Source organism: Bos grunniens, chromosome 10 (genome assembly GCF_055505025.1).
Source record: "Bos grunniens cultivar Pamir isolate PY7600 chromosome 10, Bosgru_T2T1.0, whole genome shotgun sequence".
Lineage (NCBI taxonomy): Eukaryota > Metazoa > Chordata > Mammalia > Artiodactyla > Bovidae > Bos > Bos grunniens.
In genome coordinates, this window is record NC_141174.1 from 14,407,438 (window position 1) to 14,421,879 (window position 14,442).

At 37.3% G+C, this 14,442-nt stretch overlaps 1 protein-coding gene across 3 annotated transcripts in view; it reads left to right on the top strand.

The window, feature by feature from the left end:
- SNW1 (SNW domain containing 1) overlaps nucleotides 1-14,442 on the top strand; it is a 35,942-nt gene that overhangs the window by 13,384 nt on the left and 8,116 nt on the right. For all 3 annotated transcript variants that reach the window (XM_086319443.1, XM_086319441.1, XM_086319442.1), the window contains exons 4-11: nucleotides 4,143-4,238; nucleotides 4,331-4,437; nucleotides 5,375-5,479; nucleotides 7,838-7,907; nucleotides 8,572-8,637; nucleotides 10,236-10,352; nucleotides 11,256-11,397; nucleotides 13,814-13,910. In XM_086319443.1, coding sequence (XP_086175569.1) covers nucleotides 4,143-4,238; nucleotides 4,331-4,437; nucleotides 5,375-5,479; nucleotides 7,838-7,907; nucleotides 8,572-8,637; nucleotides 10,236-10,352; nucleotides 11,256-11,397; nucleotides 13,814-13,910 — 800 coding nt within the window. The remainder of the gene's footprint in view (nucleotides 1-4,142; nucleotides 4,239-4,330; nucleotides 4,438-5,374; nucleotides 5,480-7,837; nucleotides 7,908-8,571; nucleotides 8,638-10,235; nucleotides 10,353-11,255; nucleotides 11,398-13,813; nucleotides 13,911-14,442) is intronic.

Sequence of the window (14,442 nt, forward strand, 5' to 3'; positions counted from 1 at the left end):
AATTATAAGCTCCTTGAGTACAGAGATTATGTCTTTATTTTCCTTTTTGATGCCTAACTTAGTGCCTGACACCTTGACACACAGGCATTCCAAAGTGTTTGTTGGGGGAATTATAGCTGTATATTTTGAATAATGGAGAACCACTTTTGCCTGGTTGCTTAGACGGTAAAGAATCTGCCTGCAATGCGGGAGACCCGCATTGGATTTATTTCCTTCTTGCTGGACTTTATACCCCTGGAATACACATTTGAATTCCTTACACACTTTTAATAAATATGTGCTTTATTTTTTTTTTTAAGTAGATGGATTAATGTATAAAGCTTTTGAATGGATTTAATAATTCAACATTAACTATGCATTGGTATTTAGAGGAGGGGGACACTTCTTGACTGTTTGGGACTGTCTTGAGCGTTGAATTATGTTTAACATCACTGGCACTATCTATTAAATGCCAGTAGTGCCTCACCTGCATCCCCACCATTGTTTTAACCAGGAACACTTGACATGTTTTCAAAGATCCTGGGAGGGGAGTTGGAGCTGTTAGCATTGCCCCGTGTGCAAACCACTGATTTTCCTGTGGTAATAGGAACTGGCTACTAAATGTACAAGATAAGATTTTTTTACAATTCATTATTCAGGATGCTGATATGCAGGGTCCTTGACCTAGGATGAAAAGGTTTGTTGGATTATTGAATTTGCACTGTATTGTAGTGATTTCTGATTTGTATCAGAGGGATCTAGTATTCTTCAGAAACCAGGGACTTTTCACTGAAATATTAACAGTGAAAGAGCAAGAATGGAAAATGCTTGGGACTTCCCTGGCAGTTCATTGTTTAAGACTCTGAAGTCCCACTGTAAGGAGTGAGGTTCCACCCCTGTTCAGGGAACTAAGATCCCATGTGCCATGCGGTATGGCCAGAAAAAAAGAATGGAAAATGCTAGCTCTAGATATAAGAGGTGAACAAGGCAAAGTTCCAAGAGATCATATTCTAGGGCAAGTCTAAGGTCATTGATCTCTCTAAATGTAAATACTGTGTATAAGACTTAATGGTAATACAAAATTGGGAAAGAGAAAAAAATTTAATGTCAATAGAACTAAATCCCTTTTTTGTCCAATGGTGACTTCAGTGGTAAATCTTTAAAAGTGTTTACATTTTTCCATCTGAAATAGTTATATAGGAAATGTTACATATATGATATTACCTAGAAGAATGCCTTCAACCCTCCCCACCTGAAAAAAAACCTCCAAACTTTAAGATAAATTTTATGTTGTTACCTTGTTCATAATGTATCACAAACTATAGTGTTTTGATATAACCAAAAGATAGTGTTTTCTTTCTACCTCTGAAACGATAGATAAATTGACAGGCTTATCCTTTTAGTCAATCCAGTCCTTTGCCAGTTTTCAGTCATGAAAAAAATTCTGTTTCACAGATGAGTTACTACTTTATCTTGTTCACAGAGCTCATTTGTGCTCCTGATACCTTCAAAAGTATATTGTATTTTTCAGATAATCCTCCCCAGTCCCTTTGTCTCCTGAGATACGAGTTTCTTCAGCACATTTGGTTCTCAGGCAATAAAAATTTGGGGTTTTATAGTTAATTACCTTGGAGGAATCTCGCTCTTCAGATGTCCTTCACTCAGCTTTGTGAGATGCTAGAATCTTATTGATGCTCATTTAAAGGGTTATTAACTTTGGAATACCCAAACAAGAAGCAGCAAATGGCTCTTGTATGCTAAATTAGTATTGAGACTTTATGTTGAGCATGTATGACTATGAGGGAGCCATTTACTTAAAATCCTTTCCTGTAATGATTGCTGTCAACAGTAGTTAACTCTTCATAGTTTTGGTAGTATTTTCCAGAGATTGTTATGTAACTTTTAATTCTTAAGATACAGATTTTTCCATCCTGAAAAGGTGTTCGATTTTGAGGTCAGTTACTGGCTGTGTGATCTTAACTCACTGAGCCTTGCTTTTCTCACTAGAGTGAGCTTCAGAGCACCTTCCAAAATGAACACTCTGAGAGAATGGTGACACTGCTGCTGCTAAGTCGCTTCAGCCGTGTCCGACTCTGTGCGACCCCATAGACGGCAGCTCACCAGGCTCCTCCATCCACAGGCTTCTCTAGGCAAGAACAGTGGAGTGGCTTGCCTTTTCCTTCTCCAGTGGTGACACTAGTAGCTCCCATATCAGTAAACATGTTTTGTGGTTAAAGTATGTGTACTTCTTACCTGCTCCCTTTTCTCATTCCTGAGAAAGACAAGCTAGAGATTTTGGCCTATATCCATGATGCGGTTTTTCCAGGAAATCAGAAGCTTATATAAAACATTCTGCAATCCCAACATGTATACATACACCTTTAACATAGAATAGAGTATCTGTAAAAGTCATACATTCATTCATTTTTACAAAAACTATTGACTGAAAGCCTCCTGTGGACCAGGCATTGTTATAAGCACTGGAAGTACTTTAATGAATAAGAGATTCCTCATCAGTGATACAGGTATAATCGTTGTGCACACCTCATAGGGTTGATACAAAAAGTTAAATTTGTTTATATATATATATATATATATATATATATATATATATATATATATGTATATATGGAGAAGGCGATGGCACCAGTACTCTTGCCTGGAAAATCCCATGGATGGAGGAGCCCTGTAGGCTGCAGTCCATGGGGTCGCTCAGAGTCGGACACGACCGAGCGACTTCACTTTCACTTTTCACCTTCATGCATTGGAGAAGGAAATGGCAACCCACTCCAGTGTTCTTGCCTGGAGAATCCCAGGGACGGGGGAGCCTGGTGGGCTGCTGTCTATGGAGTCGCACAGAGTCGGACACAACTGAAGCGACTTAGCTGCAGCAGCAGCAGCATATATATATATATATATATATATGTATATAAACGAATTTAACTTTTTGTATCAACCCTATGAGGTGTGCACAACGATTATACCTATATCACTGATGAGGAATCTCTTATCTTATATATAAGGAATCTCATATATATATATACACATACATATATATATAAACAAAAGAACAGTGGCACAAAATATGTGCTTAATATATGTTAGCTGTTTTGTTATTACTTTAATGGTGAAGACAAAGATTTAAAACAGATAATTTTGTACTGTGAGCAGTGCTTTGAAGAGAGCAAATAGAGTTCTGTGACACCAAATGATTGGATGGGGAGGAATTGCTCCTGTAGCAAGGGTAGTCATAGGAGGCCTCACTCTTGCATGCGTGACCTTTGAATCAAGACTCAGGTTGAGAATCCAGTTGAAGAACTGGGAGCAATATTCTGTAAAGGTCCAGAATTGGGGGAAAGCAAGTTGTTAAGTTGTCCTTTCTCTGTATGTGTGTTAAAGAATGCCTAACTCAAGCATCAAAACCTAGAATGCTGCTTATTTGTAAAATTTCCAATACCTCTATTTTTCTATAAAATCTGCCATGTAGGTTATTATGGAAGTATTCAAGAAGTATACATGAGCGTGAAAGTCGGTAATATTCTATTTGGCAGAGGCCCACCGATCAGAAAACAGTCCTAAATGAGTGTGAAATAAGGTGTGTGTATAGGTTTTTTTTTTCCATGGAAGAATGTGTTCTGGGTTTTTTGACCATGGCATATGTTCATTTTCTTATCTATGAATATAGATGATGCGATAAAAGACAAACATTACAAGTAGGGCCAGGTCAATGAAATTTTTTAGGCCCACAGGATTTGGAAACTATTCACTAACCTGACTTAAATTCCAGTGAGTTTGTAATCCAAGATAATAGTGCTTTAGGCAGTTTATATCATCATTAATTTCAAGTCCTAGTGAGCCTCAAAAATAGGGATCACTGATGCGTAAGATTTTGTTGGCACAATTTATTTGGATACTGACTTGATTAGAAGATCTCAAATAATTTAAATGCATGAGGTCAGAGGAAAATTATTAGCTTTTATAGCCAGGGCAGCAATTTGTGTATATATTTTAAGCTTCCTTGGTTTTAAAATCTAAAAGACAAAATCTGTGTCCTAAATTTATAAGTGTGCTGAGAGGACATTTTGACTTCTGAAATGACTTAATGAGGTTGCTTCTCTTCATTCTTTGCTTTTCTTAAGCCTGCTTGTGTTTGAACATTTTAGGTCATTTATAGCAAGTACACTGACCTGGTTCCCAAGGAAGTCATGAATGCAGATGACCCAGACCTTCAAAGACCTGATGAAGAAGCCATTAAAGAGGTAACTGGGAATTGATGTATGTAATTATTTTAGATGAGTTTTTACATCTTCATTAACTTTCAAAGCACTCATTGTGGCATTTATTATTTCAGATAACAGAAAAGACAAGGGTAGCCTTAGAAAAGTCTGTGTCGCAGAAGGTTGCAGCAGCCATGCCAGTCCGAGCAGCTGATAAACTGGCTCCTGCTCAGTATATCCGGTATGAATCATGCCTGGAGGTTTTAGCTTCATGTTGGAAGTGATTAGAGTTGGGGGTCCTGATATTCTTTCGCTATCCTTAGTCATAATTGTAAATGCAGTTTTTTGAGTAATTACTTGATGTCTGTTGATTCTTAGTGCAAATGGTAATTAGAATTTTTTAAGATACCCACTTTTAAGATATTAGCTGTTATGCTATTTTAAAGCATTTTTTTTACTTTTAGAAATTAACAGTTACACAGACTATATGACGTAAACCACAGTGATTATAGTTTTCCATTTTAAAATTATGTGTATAATATCTATATAATAACATTAATACATTGGAAATATTGTATAATACAGTACTACTATAATTATTTGATAGTATGCTATAAATATTAATAATGTATTAATATCATTTATATAATAATAGCCATCCTTATAATACTTCTAAATTTTGAGGAATTTCACTCAACTAAATCTTTATGTGGAAAGATGATTCACATATAGATATTAAGGGAAAACTCAGAGCTGGTAGGGCTGCTGCCATTATTCTTTCTGCTTTATAGCCTATGATTATTCAGAAACTACTAATTTTAAGTTGCTTGCTGAGGATATTATTTTTTCTTCAAGTGCAGACTTACAAAATAGGTTCTATTTTCTAGACCTCTTACTTATTGAAATTGAACATGGTACTTAGCATGGTTCAAAATGGACTGTGATGGATTATTTGCAAACTAATACAACTCTAGTTTACATTCTGCTTATAACTCTGAGTTGCTGTTAGTTCTCTTACCTCTGTTACTATCTGCTCTGCCTAAATATTACTGCAATTTTCTATTACTGCTTTGTGAGAGAAACTGACAATGTAGTCCAGCTTAGGATTGTAATAAAAGTAAAATACCTGTTGAAAACTTCAACTAGTTAACACCTGTAGTTTCATCTACATTCCGTAGATACACACCATCTCAACAAGGAGTGGCTTTCAACTCTGGTGCTAAACAGAGAGTTATTCGGATGGTGGAAATGCAGAAAGATCCAATGGAGCCTCCAAGGTTCAAGTAAGTAGGTGGTTTCATGAGAAGGCACCACTATTCCTAAAAAAAAAATAATCAAAGGAGGGAAATGTCCATCAGCATATAAACAGGTAAACAAAATGTGGGGCATCTATACATGGAGTGCTTCCCTGGTGGCTCAGCTGGTAAAGAATCCACCTGCAATGCGAGAGACCTGGGTTTAATCCCTGGGTAAGGGAAGATCCCCTGGAGAAGGGAAAGGTTACCTACTCCAGTATGCTGGCCTGGAGAAGTCCGTGGACTGTATAGTCCATGGGGTCACACAGAGTCAGACACAACTGAGTGACTTTCACTTTCATACATGGAATACTGTTAAGCCATAAAAAGAAACAAACTTTAATACGTACAGTGACATGGGTGAATCCCAAAATAATTATGCTGAGAAGCTAGACAAAAACAAGTACATACTGTATGATTCCTTTTATATAAAACTCTAGAAAATGCAGACTAATCTATAATGACAGGAAGTAGATCAGTGGTTGCCTGTGAGGATGGAGGGAGTGTGGATAGGAGACGAGAGGAAAAAGAGGCATAGGCAAAGGGGCATGCAGAAACTTGGAGGTGATGGGTATGTTCAGTGTTTTATTTGTGATGATGAGCTCACACAAGTAAATTGTGTTTACGTGTGTCAAAAGTTAATTGGATTGTACATTTTATGTATAGTTAGTTGTACATTAGTTGTGCCTCAATAAAGCTGTTGTTTAAGAAGGCAAAATATTATTATTGGATGAAATGATGATAATATGGTGGAAGTGAAGTGGGTAGTGATGATGATGACACAGTTGGCTGTTTTAATAATTGTTGAAACTAAGCAGTTGTGATAAGAAAAACAACTTTTGAGGAAAACAGCTTTTCTCCCGAATTGCTGCCTAGGCATGTTGTAGTATGATGACACTACTCCCATGTAGAAACTGGACATTTAAATTAGGACTTGCATTTAGGATGCCAGTCATAAGTTCCCACTTTGCCTTTCCCAGGGAACATTTTAAAATATAGTTGGCTCTTCATGTCCACAGGTTCTGCATCTGCAAATTAAACCAACTGCGGATTGAAAATAGTCAGGAGAGTTTTCCCTGGGAGTAGTGGTTAGCACTCAGGGTACAAGAGTTCGATGCCTGGTTGGGAAACTAAGATCCTACATGCCACATGGCGTAGCAAAAAGGAAAAAAAAAATTCCACAGAGTTCTCAAAAACGAAACTTAAATGTCATGCCCACCACAACTATTTATACAACATTTACATTGTATTAGATATAATATAGAAATGATTTAAAGTATAAGGAAGAATGTGTGTAGTTTATATGGAAATACTACTCCATTTTGTGTAAGGGACTTAAGCATTCATGGGTTTTGGTATGTATCCTTGACGTCCAGGAACCAGTCCTTGGATACCAGGGGACTACTATAACCACTTAGGGTTAAGTCCCAGGAAAAGTTAGACTTCTCTGTCCCAGCCAGCTAGGTATTACTACCCTGCTCTCTGTCTTCTGCTCACTTGTGGCCTAGGACAGAGGATTGTTCTTCCTCTAGTTCTTTGCTCTCTCCTTACTCCTCACTTCTGGGGTCTTTCAGTTCAGTTCAGTTCAATCACTCAGTCATGTCCAACTCTTTGGGACCCCATGAATCACAGCACGCCAGGCCTTCCTGTCCATCACCAACTCTCAGAGTTCACTCAAACTCATGTCCATCGAGTCAGTGATGCCATGCAGCCATCTTATCCTCTGTCGTCCCCTTCTCCTCCTGCCCCCAATCCCTCCCAGCATCAGTCTTTTCCAATGAGTCAGTTCTTCGAATGAGGTGGCCAAAGTACTGGAGTTTCAGCTTTAGCATCATTCCTTCCAAAGAACACCCAGGGCTGACCTCCTTTAGAATGGACTGGCTGGATCTCCTTGGAGTCCAAGGGACTCTCAAGAGTCTTCTCCAACACCACAGTTCAAAAGCATCAATTCTTCGGCGCTCAGCTTTCTTCAGAGTAATAATAAATCTTGTGACTATGCTTCATTGTGTGGATGTATTAAAACTGCATCTTAAATTGAAATGACCCAGTTGGGTTTCACTTCTCCATATTGGGAGCTTGGATGCTGAGAGGGCTATCTGAGGACCCTGTGTGGGTGGCTTGTGCCCCTTTTTCAGCAGGTCTTAATCTGCACATTCTTGATTGAATACACCCGCTTTAGCTTCTCAACACATTGGTGTATAATAGATGGACATTCATTATACACTCTTTTGTTTTTGTGTCTGTTTGAAGCTTTACGTAATAAAAAATGAGAAAGAAGACTTGAGTTACTGACTAAAAAGGAAAAATGTATATCATTCTGTGGTTGTGCTTTGGTTTATCCTTCAGGATTAATAAGAAAATTCCTCGGGGACCACCTTCTCCTCCTGCACCTGTCATGCATTCTCCTAGCCGAAAGGTAATCTTGGCTCTAGTTTAAAATCTCTTTTTGTACTCATGATTACTAATTTATAAATAACCCCCTATAGAATACATTCTAGATGTCTATATTATTACTTTTCACCAAACGTATTGTTTCTTAACTTGTTTTTCAAAATCACATAGGGACCCACTCAAGACTGTAACATGTGGTTCCATAGTATGAGAATGTATATAAAATGTTAGCTGTTAGCTTTATGATTAATAACCTAACCCCTGCTTTTAATGGAATGAAAAGGGTCTGCTGTTTGAAAAGATGTTATCATAGTTGTAGGAAGTAAGTTCCTGGGATCATTAGGTCTGTAATTGATAGTCCAAGTGACTTTTTTTTTTAGGTATATTTTATTACGCATCTAAAAGAAAAAGTTCTCATCTGGAAGTAGTCACATCAGTTTAAATATGTAAAAATATTAACCAGCATTTGTAACTGTCAAAAATAGATTATATTCCATGTTTTATATTAAAGTTATTACTAGAAACCATGATGTGGGAACATAGTATATAGTGCCACTAAGCAAATGGAATTAAGACCTTTGATTAAATCAGTGTATATTGAACTATCTTTGAAGAGAAAGGTGCACTTAGTTTTTTGCTAGACTATAAATCTTAAAAATGTCTCTTCTTCCTCTTTTTTCGCAACACAGATGACCGTGAAGGAGCAGCAAGAGTGGAAGATTCCTCCATGTATTTCAAACTGGAAAAATGCAAAGGTAATTAACTTGTCGTAAATTTAGTGTCTTAGTGTTAGAACCTCCTGAAAAACACCCAGGTAGGACCTTCAGCCTGGGTTACTTGATGAAACCTCAGCATATCAGTTAGCTGAAGGTTTTCCAGAAGGAACACCCAACTTATACAACTTTTTTCTTTTTATGTTAATGTATTAGAAATGTTAGTGTTCCAGGCACATGAGTTCCATGCAGATTCTCCTGGTAAAATGTAATTATTGGAAACACATAGAGAAGGAATGAGTAGATTGAAGTAACAATATCAGTGAAAGATACTATTCTTTAGAAAACCTAAATTTATATCTGAAATTCTTCCTGAAAGGATTTAGATCAATTTAAATAATCATATGACAAAACAAAATAAATGTTTGGCTATATTCAGTGCTTTCATTTTTAAACTATTTATTTCTGTTTATAACAATGCATGAATAAATTATTTAAATCCTATGTATATATACTAATCACCAAAGCATCTAGGAGTCATGAATAATCTGTAAAATACTGCGAAGTAAGTTTCCTTATCACTATTTCCTTTTCCTCCCAAATATTTCATGATTCTTTTTTTAATGGGTGAAGAAGGCCACCTCAATCCATGATTTAAATACAAATTATTCCTTAAAGGAACTTAGGGAATTCCCTGGCAGTCTAGTGGTTAAGACTCGGCGCTTTCACTGCCAAGGGCCCAGTTTGATCCCTGCTTGGGTAACTAAGATCCAGCCCACAAGCCTTGCAGCACAGCCAAAAATAAGTTATACACTCATCCTGAAACAAAAGGATTGTTGGGTAGTCTCGTTTGGTATACCATACATATTTATGTGTGTATAACTATGAGGCATCTTGAGCTGTCTGTAACACTCCTTGAATTAGGAATAAAGACCATGGGCAGGAGGTCATTATTTAGTAGTCTACTCAAAAGTCTGAAAGAATAAAGCTAAGCGTGGAAGTTACATAAATGTTCAAGCATATTCCTTAAGTTGTTGAAATAGGATGCAGAATTTCAGAACAAAGAATCTTAGTTGTCTAGCAAACTTTTATCTTTTTTCTGTTTACTAAAACGTTTAGGGTTCCAAGAATCTGATAAGTCATGAAAGCAGTGCAGCAGATTAAGCTACCTGTAGACACTCTGATTTTAGTGCTTTCTTCTACCTTTGTATAACTGTTAGATTTACTTGATGAGCAACTCTTTAGCTATTTGGTATTGATTTCCTTTTATTATAACCCAAAATTTAACATGAGAATCTGTTTTCCCAGAGCTTGCATTCTGAAATGCTAGTTCTTCTGCTTATTAACTGTATGACCTAGGCTTCCTACCTCAGTGTCTTCACCTGTGAAATGGAAATAATAATGTTACCAGCCTTATAGAATTGCTGTGAAGGATAAATGAGGCCATAAATATAAAATGCTTAAACAGTCCTCCACACGAAGCGCTACTGTTAGCTGCTACTACTGTTGCTTAATTACAAAAAGAGATGTAAGGAGAAAGAACTTAAAATGGTTGTCAAAATGGACATATATAAATCTAGTTTTAAAGACTCTATAGTTGCTCTTTGGTGACCAGTGTTTTCTGCCTGCCTTCGTGCTAGGGTTATACAATTCCATTAGATAAACGTCTGGCTGCCGATGGAAGAGGACTGCAGACAGTTCACATCAATGAAAATTTTGCAAAACTGGCCGAAGCCCTCTACATTGCTGATCGAAAGGTTAGTCTGTTGTAATTAAGTTGTTTAATGCTCTTGATAATTTGTAAATCTGTTCAAAATTACCTAAGATACTGTTACTTGGGCTACATTGCTGAGTACCCAAAGAGGCTCTCGCATGTGGTATGTGTTCCAGAGATGACATGTGCTGGTGGCAGTTCTGACTCAGTCTTGGCCTTTGTAAGCTCATATACGTACCCCACTACTGGTGATTCATCTTCCCCACAACGTTCTAGAATAATGGTGCTGCACTAGACTGATCCCATTTTTGGGAAGGTTGGCACCTACTCTTCCTGGGTTTCATAATTTTTCCCTATTTCTCTTTGTCTTCCAAAAGATGGCATCGAAGGGAAAATAAACATACCAATGTATTGAATGCTACAGAAAATGGCATTCATAGTATTGGCTGTCTGTTAATATTATGGTATTAATATGTGTCTTTTAAGTTTACATGCATCAGGGTGTGGACATAGAATATACAAGAGTATATCTTCTGTGTCACAGTGAGCACCCTTATGTAAATTACTTCTTGCTCATCTATACTACGGCTATATCTTGAGTTGATCTGATTGATTTTGAAAACATTACCAATTCCTATTATTGATGTTGAGAATTGCTTTATTGCTTGTTTAATTTTATTTTTTAGATTGTTTCTAAAATGAAACAGTGAAAAAGCATTAGTGAAACACTGACTTACAAGATTGATTGGAGTCAGAGTGAAAAAGCCGTTAGCAATGTCGTCTAGGCAAGTTATCTTTTGTAGACAAGAATCTGTTTTAATTAGCAGTAACAAATGTGAATTCTTCTAACTGTTCTTTCAAGCCAGAGTTTAGTCAGGAAATTAAATGACAACTGTAATTCTTTATCCCTGATAGTATCTTATTTAACATCTAACTTCACTTACAGGCTCGTGAAGCGGTAGAAATGCGTGCTCAAGTAGAGAGAAAGATGGCTCAAAAAGAAAAGGAAAAACATGAAGAGAAACTTAGAGAAATGGCCCAGAAAGCCAGAGAGAGAAGAGCTGGGATCAAAACCCATGTGGAAAAAGGTATAACATACTTGTTGTTCAGTTGCTAAGTCATGTCCAACTCTTGTGATCCCATGCACAGTAGCCCACCAGGCTCCTCTGTCCGTGGTGTTTCCCAGGCAAGAATACTGGAGTGGGTTGCCATTTCCTTCTGCAGGGGATCTTCCCACCCCAGGGATCGAACCTGAGTCTCCTGCATTGGCAGGCGATTCTTTACCACCTGAGAAGTCACCAGGGAAGCCCTGACATACTCACTACTGAATTGAATTTACTTTATGAATAATATTTATCTCAATTTAGAAAATCTCAGCTGTTTTTTTACTACATGCAGAAGTAGTGCATACATGTAAAGAAAATATAGATATTTCAGAAATAATGTAGAAATGAAACAGTAATTTCTGCCTCATTAAGTGGAAGTAATAGAAAAGAATGTGTATTTAAGTGTGGCCTTTAATATGAGACTACACCAGAATTTTTTAAAATTCTGAGTGGAATACTTTTTAAAATCACATATTATTCAAATGATAGGCTTAATTTTCTCTTACTTTTCTGGAAACTTAGAGAAAAGAGATCTCAGACTGAACAATTCAGCTCCCCCAATGGTAAACTTAATCCACAGTTTTTCTTTTAGGCCTTTAATCATTTTCTCTCTCGCTTTATTTAGTGATCTACAAAAATATTGTGGTATATGTGCTATATTAATTCAGTTAGAGTGAGAAGACTAATTCTAATTCAAGAACATGATGAGGGTGGTTTCAGTAATAATTCCTCATCTAGTATACTTATTCAGTTCATGTTGCACACCTACTAGGTGCAAGGATTTCATCTAGACACAGTTTTCTGCTAGTCAGGTAGGGGATATAGCAGTGAACATTTTAGGGAATGTAGACAGACAAAAAAATGTTAATCATATAGTGTATTAGAAGATAATAGTCACTATGAGGGAAAAAAAGAGGAAGAGTATGTAAAAGTGCTAGAAGGAGGGAGTGGTCAGAATAGACCTCACTTCCGAGATGGTAACTTTAACAAAAAACACTTGAAGAAAGTAAGGAAGTGAGCCATATGGATACCTAAGGGAAGAGCATCCCAGATAGAAGGAACAGCCAGTGCAGAGGCCCTGAGTTGGGAGTGTATCTGGTGTGTTTAAGGAAAAGCAGGAGGCCAGAATGGCTGGATTAGACCCAGAAAGCTAAGTAGAGATGAGGTGTCAGAGTAGTTAGGGCAAAGTGGCCAGATCTTGTGTGCCTTTTATAGCTTTTATTTCAAGTAACAAGGGAAGCAATCTGAAGAGTCTGGAGCAGGATGACATGATCTTGCATATGTTAGAAGGCAATGGAATGGTTATCTGCAGGAGCAGGAACACCGTTAGAAAACTTTTGCAATAATCCAGATAAGAGATAATAGCAGGAGGTAGGTAGTGAAAATATGTCAGGTACTGAGTGTGATTTGAAAGTAGAGCTGACAAAATTTGCTTATGGATTCGGCATAAGAAGGAGAGAAAAGGAGTCAAAGATGACTCCAGAACTTTTGACCTAAACAATTGAGAAGGATTGAATTGCTATCTACTAATATTGGTAAGACTACACTGCGGAGAGATTTGGGAAGGAAAGATTAGGAATTTAGTTGTAGATATGTTATGTTTAAAATGAAGGTGTCAAGCAGGCAATTGGTTATAGGAGTCTAGAATTGAAGGGAAGTAATGAAGGTTCTGGCTAGTAACCCACTTCGTTGCATATATATATAAATGTCTTAAGGGGGCATAATATAAAAAACCTACCTGTTGTAACCTAGCCACTGATGATAACTCAGAGTAAAACCTCTCTGTATCTAAGTTCTCTAAACTGATTTAAAAAAACAGGATGGTTCTTGAGAAGGTAGTTAAAATTTTTAGAAATCCTCTTGCCAAATATTAATAAGAACTTACCATTTATTAAGCATTTATTATGGCAGGTGCCGCTCTGAGCACTATATTACTTTATATAATCCCTACAGCAACCCTATGCAGTGATTCTATTATTGTCACTATTTTACAGAGGAGGCGACAAAGGCTGAGAGGGGTCAAGTAATGGGTATAATTTCACATTGTTGATCTGTCATAGAAACAGGATTTGAACCCAGACAGTCTGACTCCAAAGCTCAAGCTCTATATTATATTTCTTCTATATCTACACTATATCCCTTCAGCCTGGAGAGGGTAGAGAAAGTGAAGATAGATATAGACACAGTAGATGAGATGAGGTGCAACCAGCCCAACGTATCATGAGTAAAAGGTTCTTTATTTGAAGTCAGTCTTCGAAAATATAAGTATGAACTTTGCAAATTCTTTTTTCTGGCATTTTATTATGAAAATTTTAAAACACGTAGAAATATTCTCTTGTTCAGAATATTAATAGTGATAAGTACAGTGATAAAGTCATTTTCACCTGTGTCCACACAGAGGACGGGGAGGCACGTGAGAGGGATGAAATCCGGCATGACCGGCGAAAAGAGAGACAGCATGACCGGAACCTCTCCAGGGCAGCTCCAGACAAGAGGTGGGTACTCTGAGGTCAATGTGAATTGTGAAGAGTGACTTTTGTGAACCTTCTAGAGAGGAGTGTTAGTCCACTGAAACCAGTTTTGCTTCTCTCCTTCCTCTTCAGGTTGATAGCTTCATAAACCAGCACCTATTTTCTTGCCCTAAACTGCTTAGTCTGCCTTAGCAGAAGAACTGACTATGCCTGAAAGTGAGCTTTTCTTCCATTACCTTGTATTGTCAGCTAGGGTTGAGAAGGATGGGGATACACAAAAAGAGAATTCAGATCATATTTATGAAGAAGAAAGTAGTGGATATGCTTGTTCTGATCTGTTCTTTTCCTGCTTCAAATGGTGAGACAGGTTGATTTATCATGTGCCTGCTCCTCTAGACAGGAAATAAGCTGCTGGACCTTTATTGAGGTCCTTTCACATGCAGAATACTGTACTGAGTGAGTACAGTGGGGGAGAAGAGCAGCTTTTGTAAGAAGTGAAAGTCAGCCTCTCTTCATGAGCAGTTTCACTTAAAATTCAGAAAGATAGAGCTGTCAT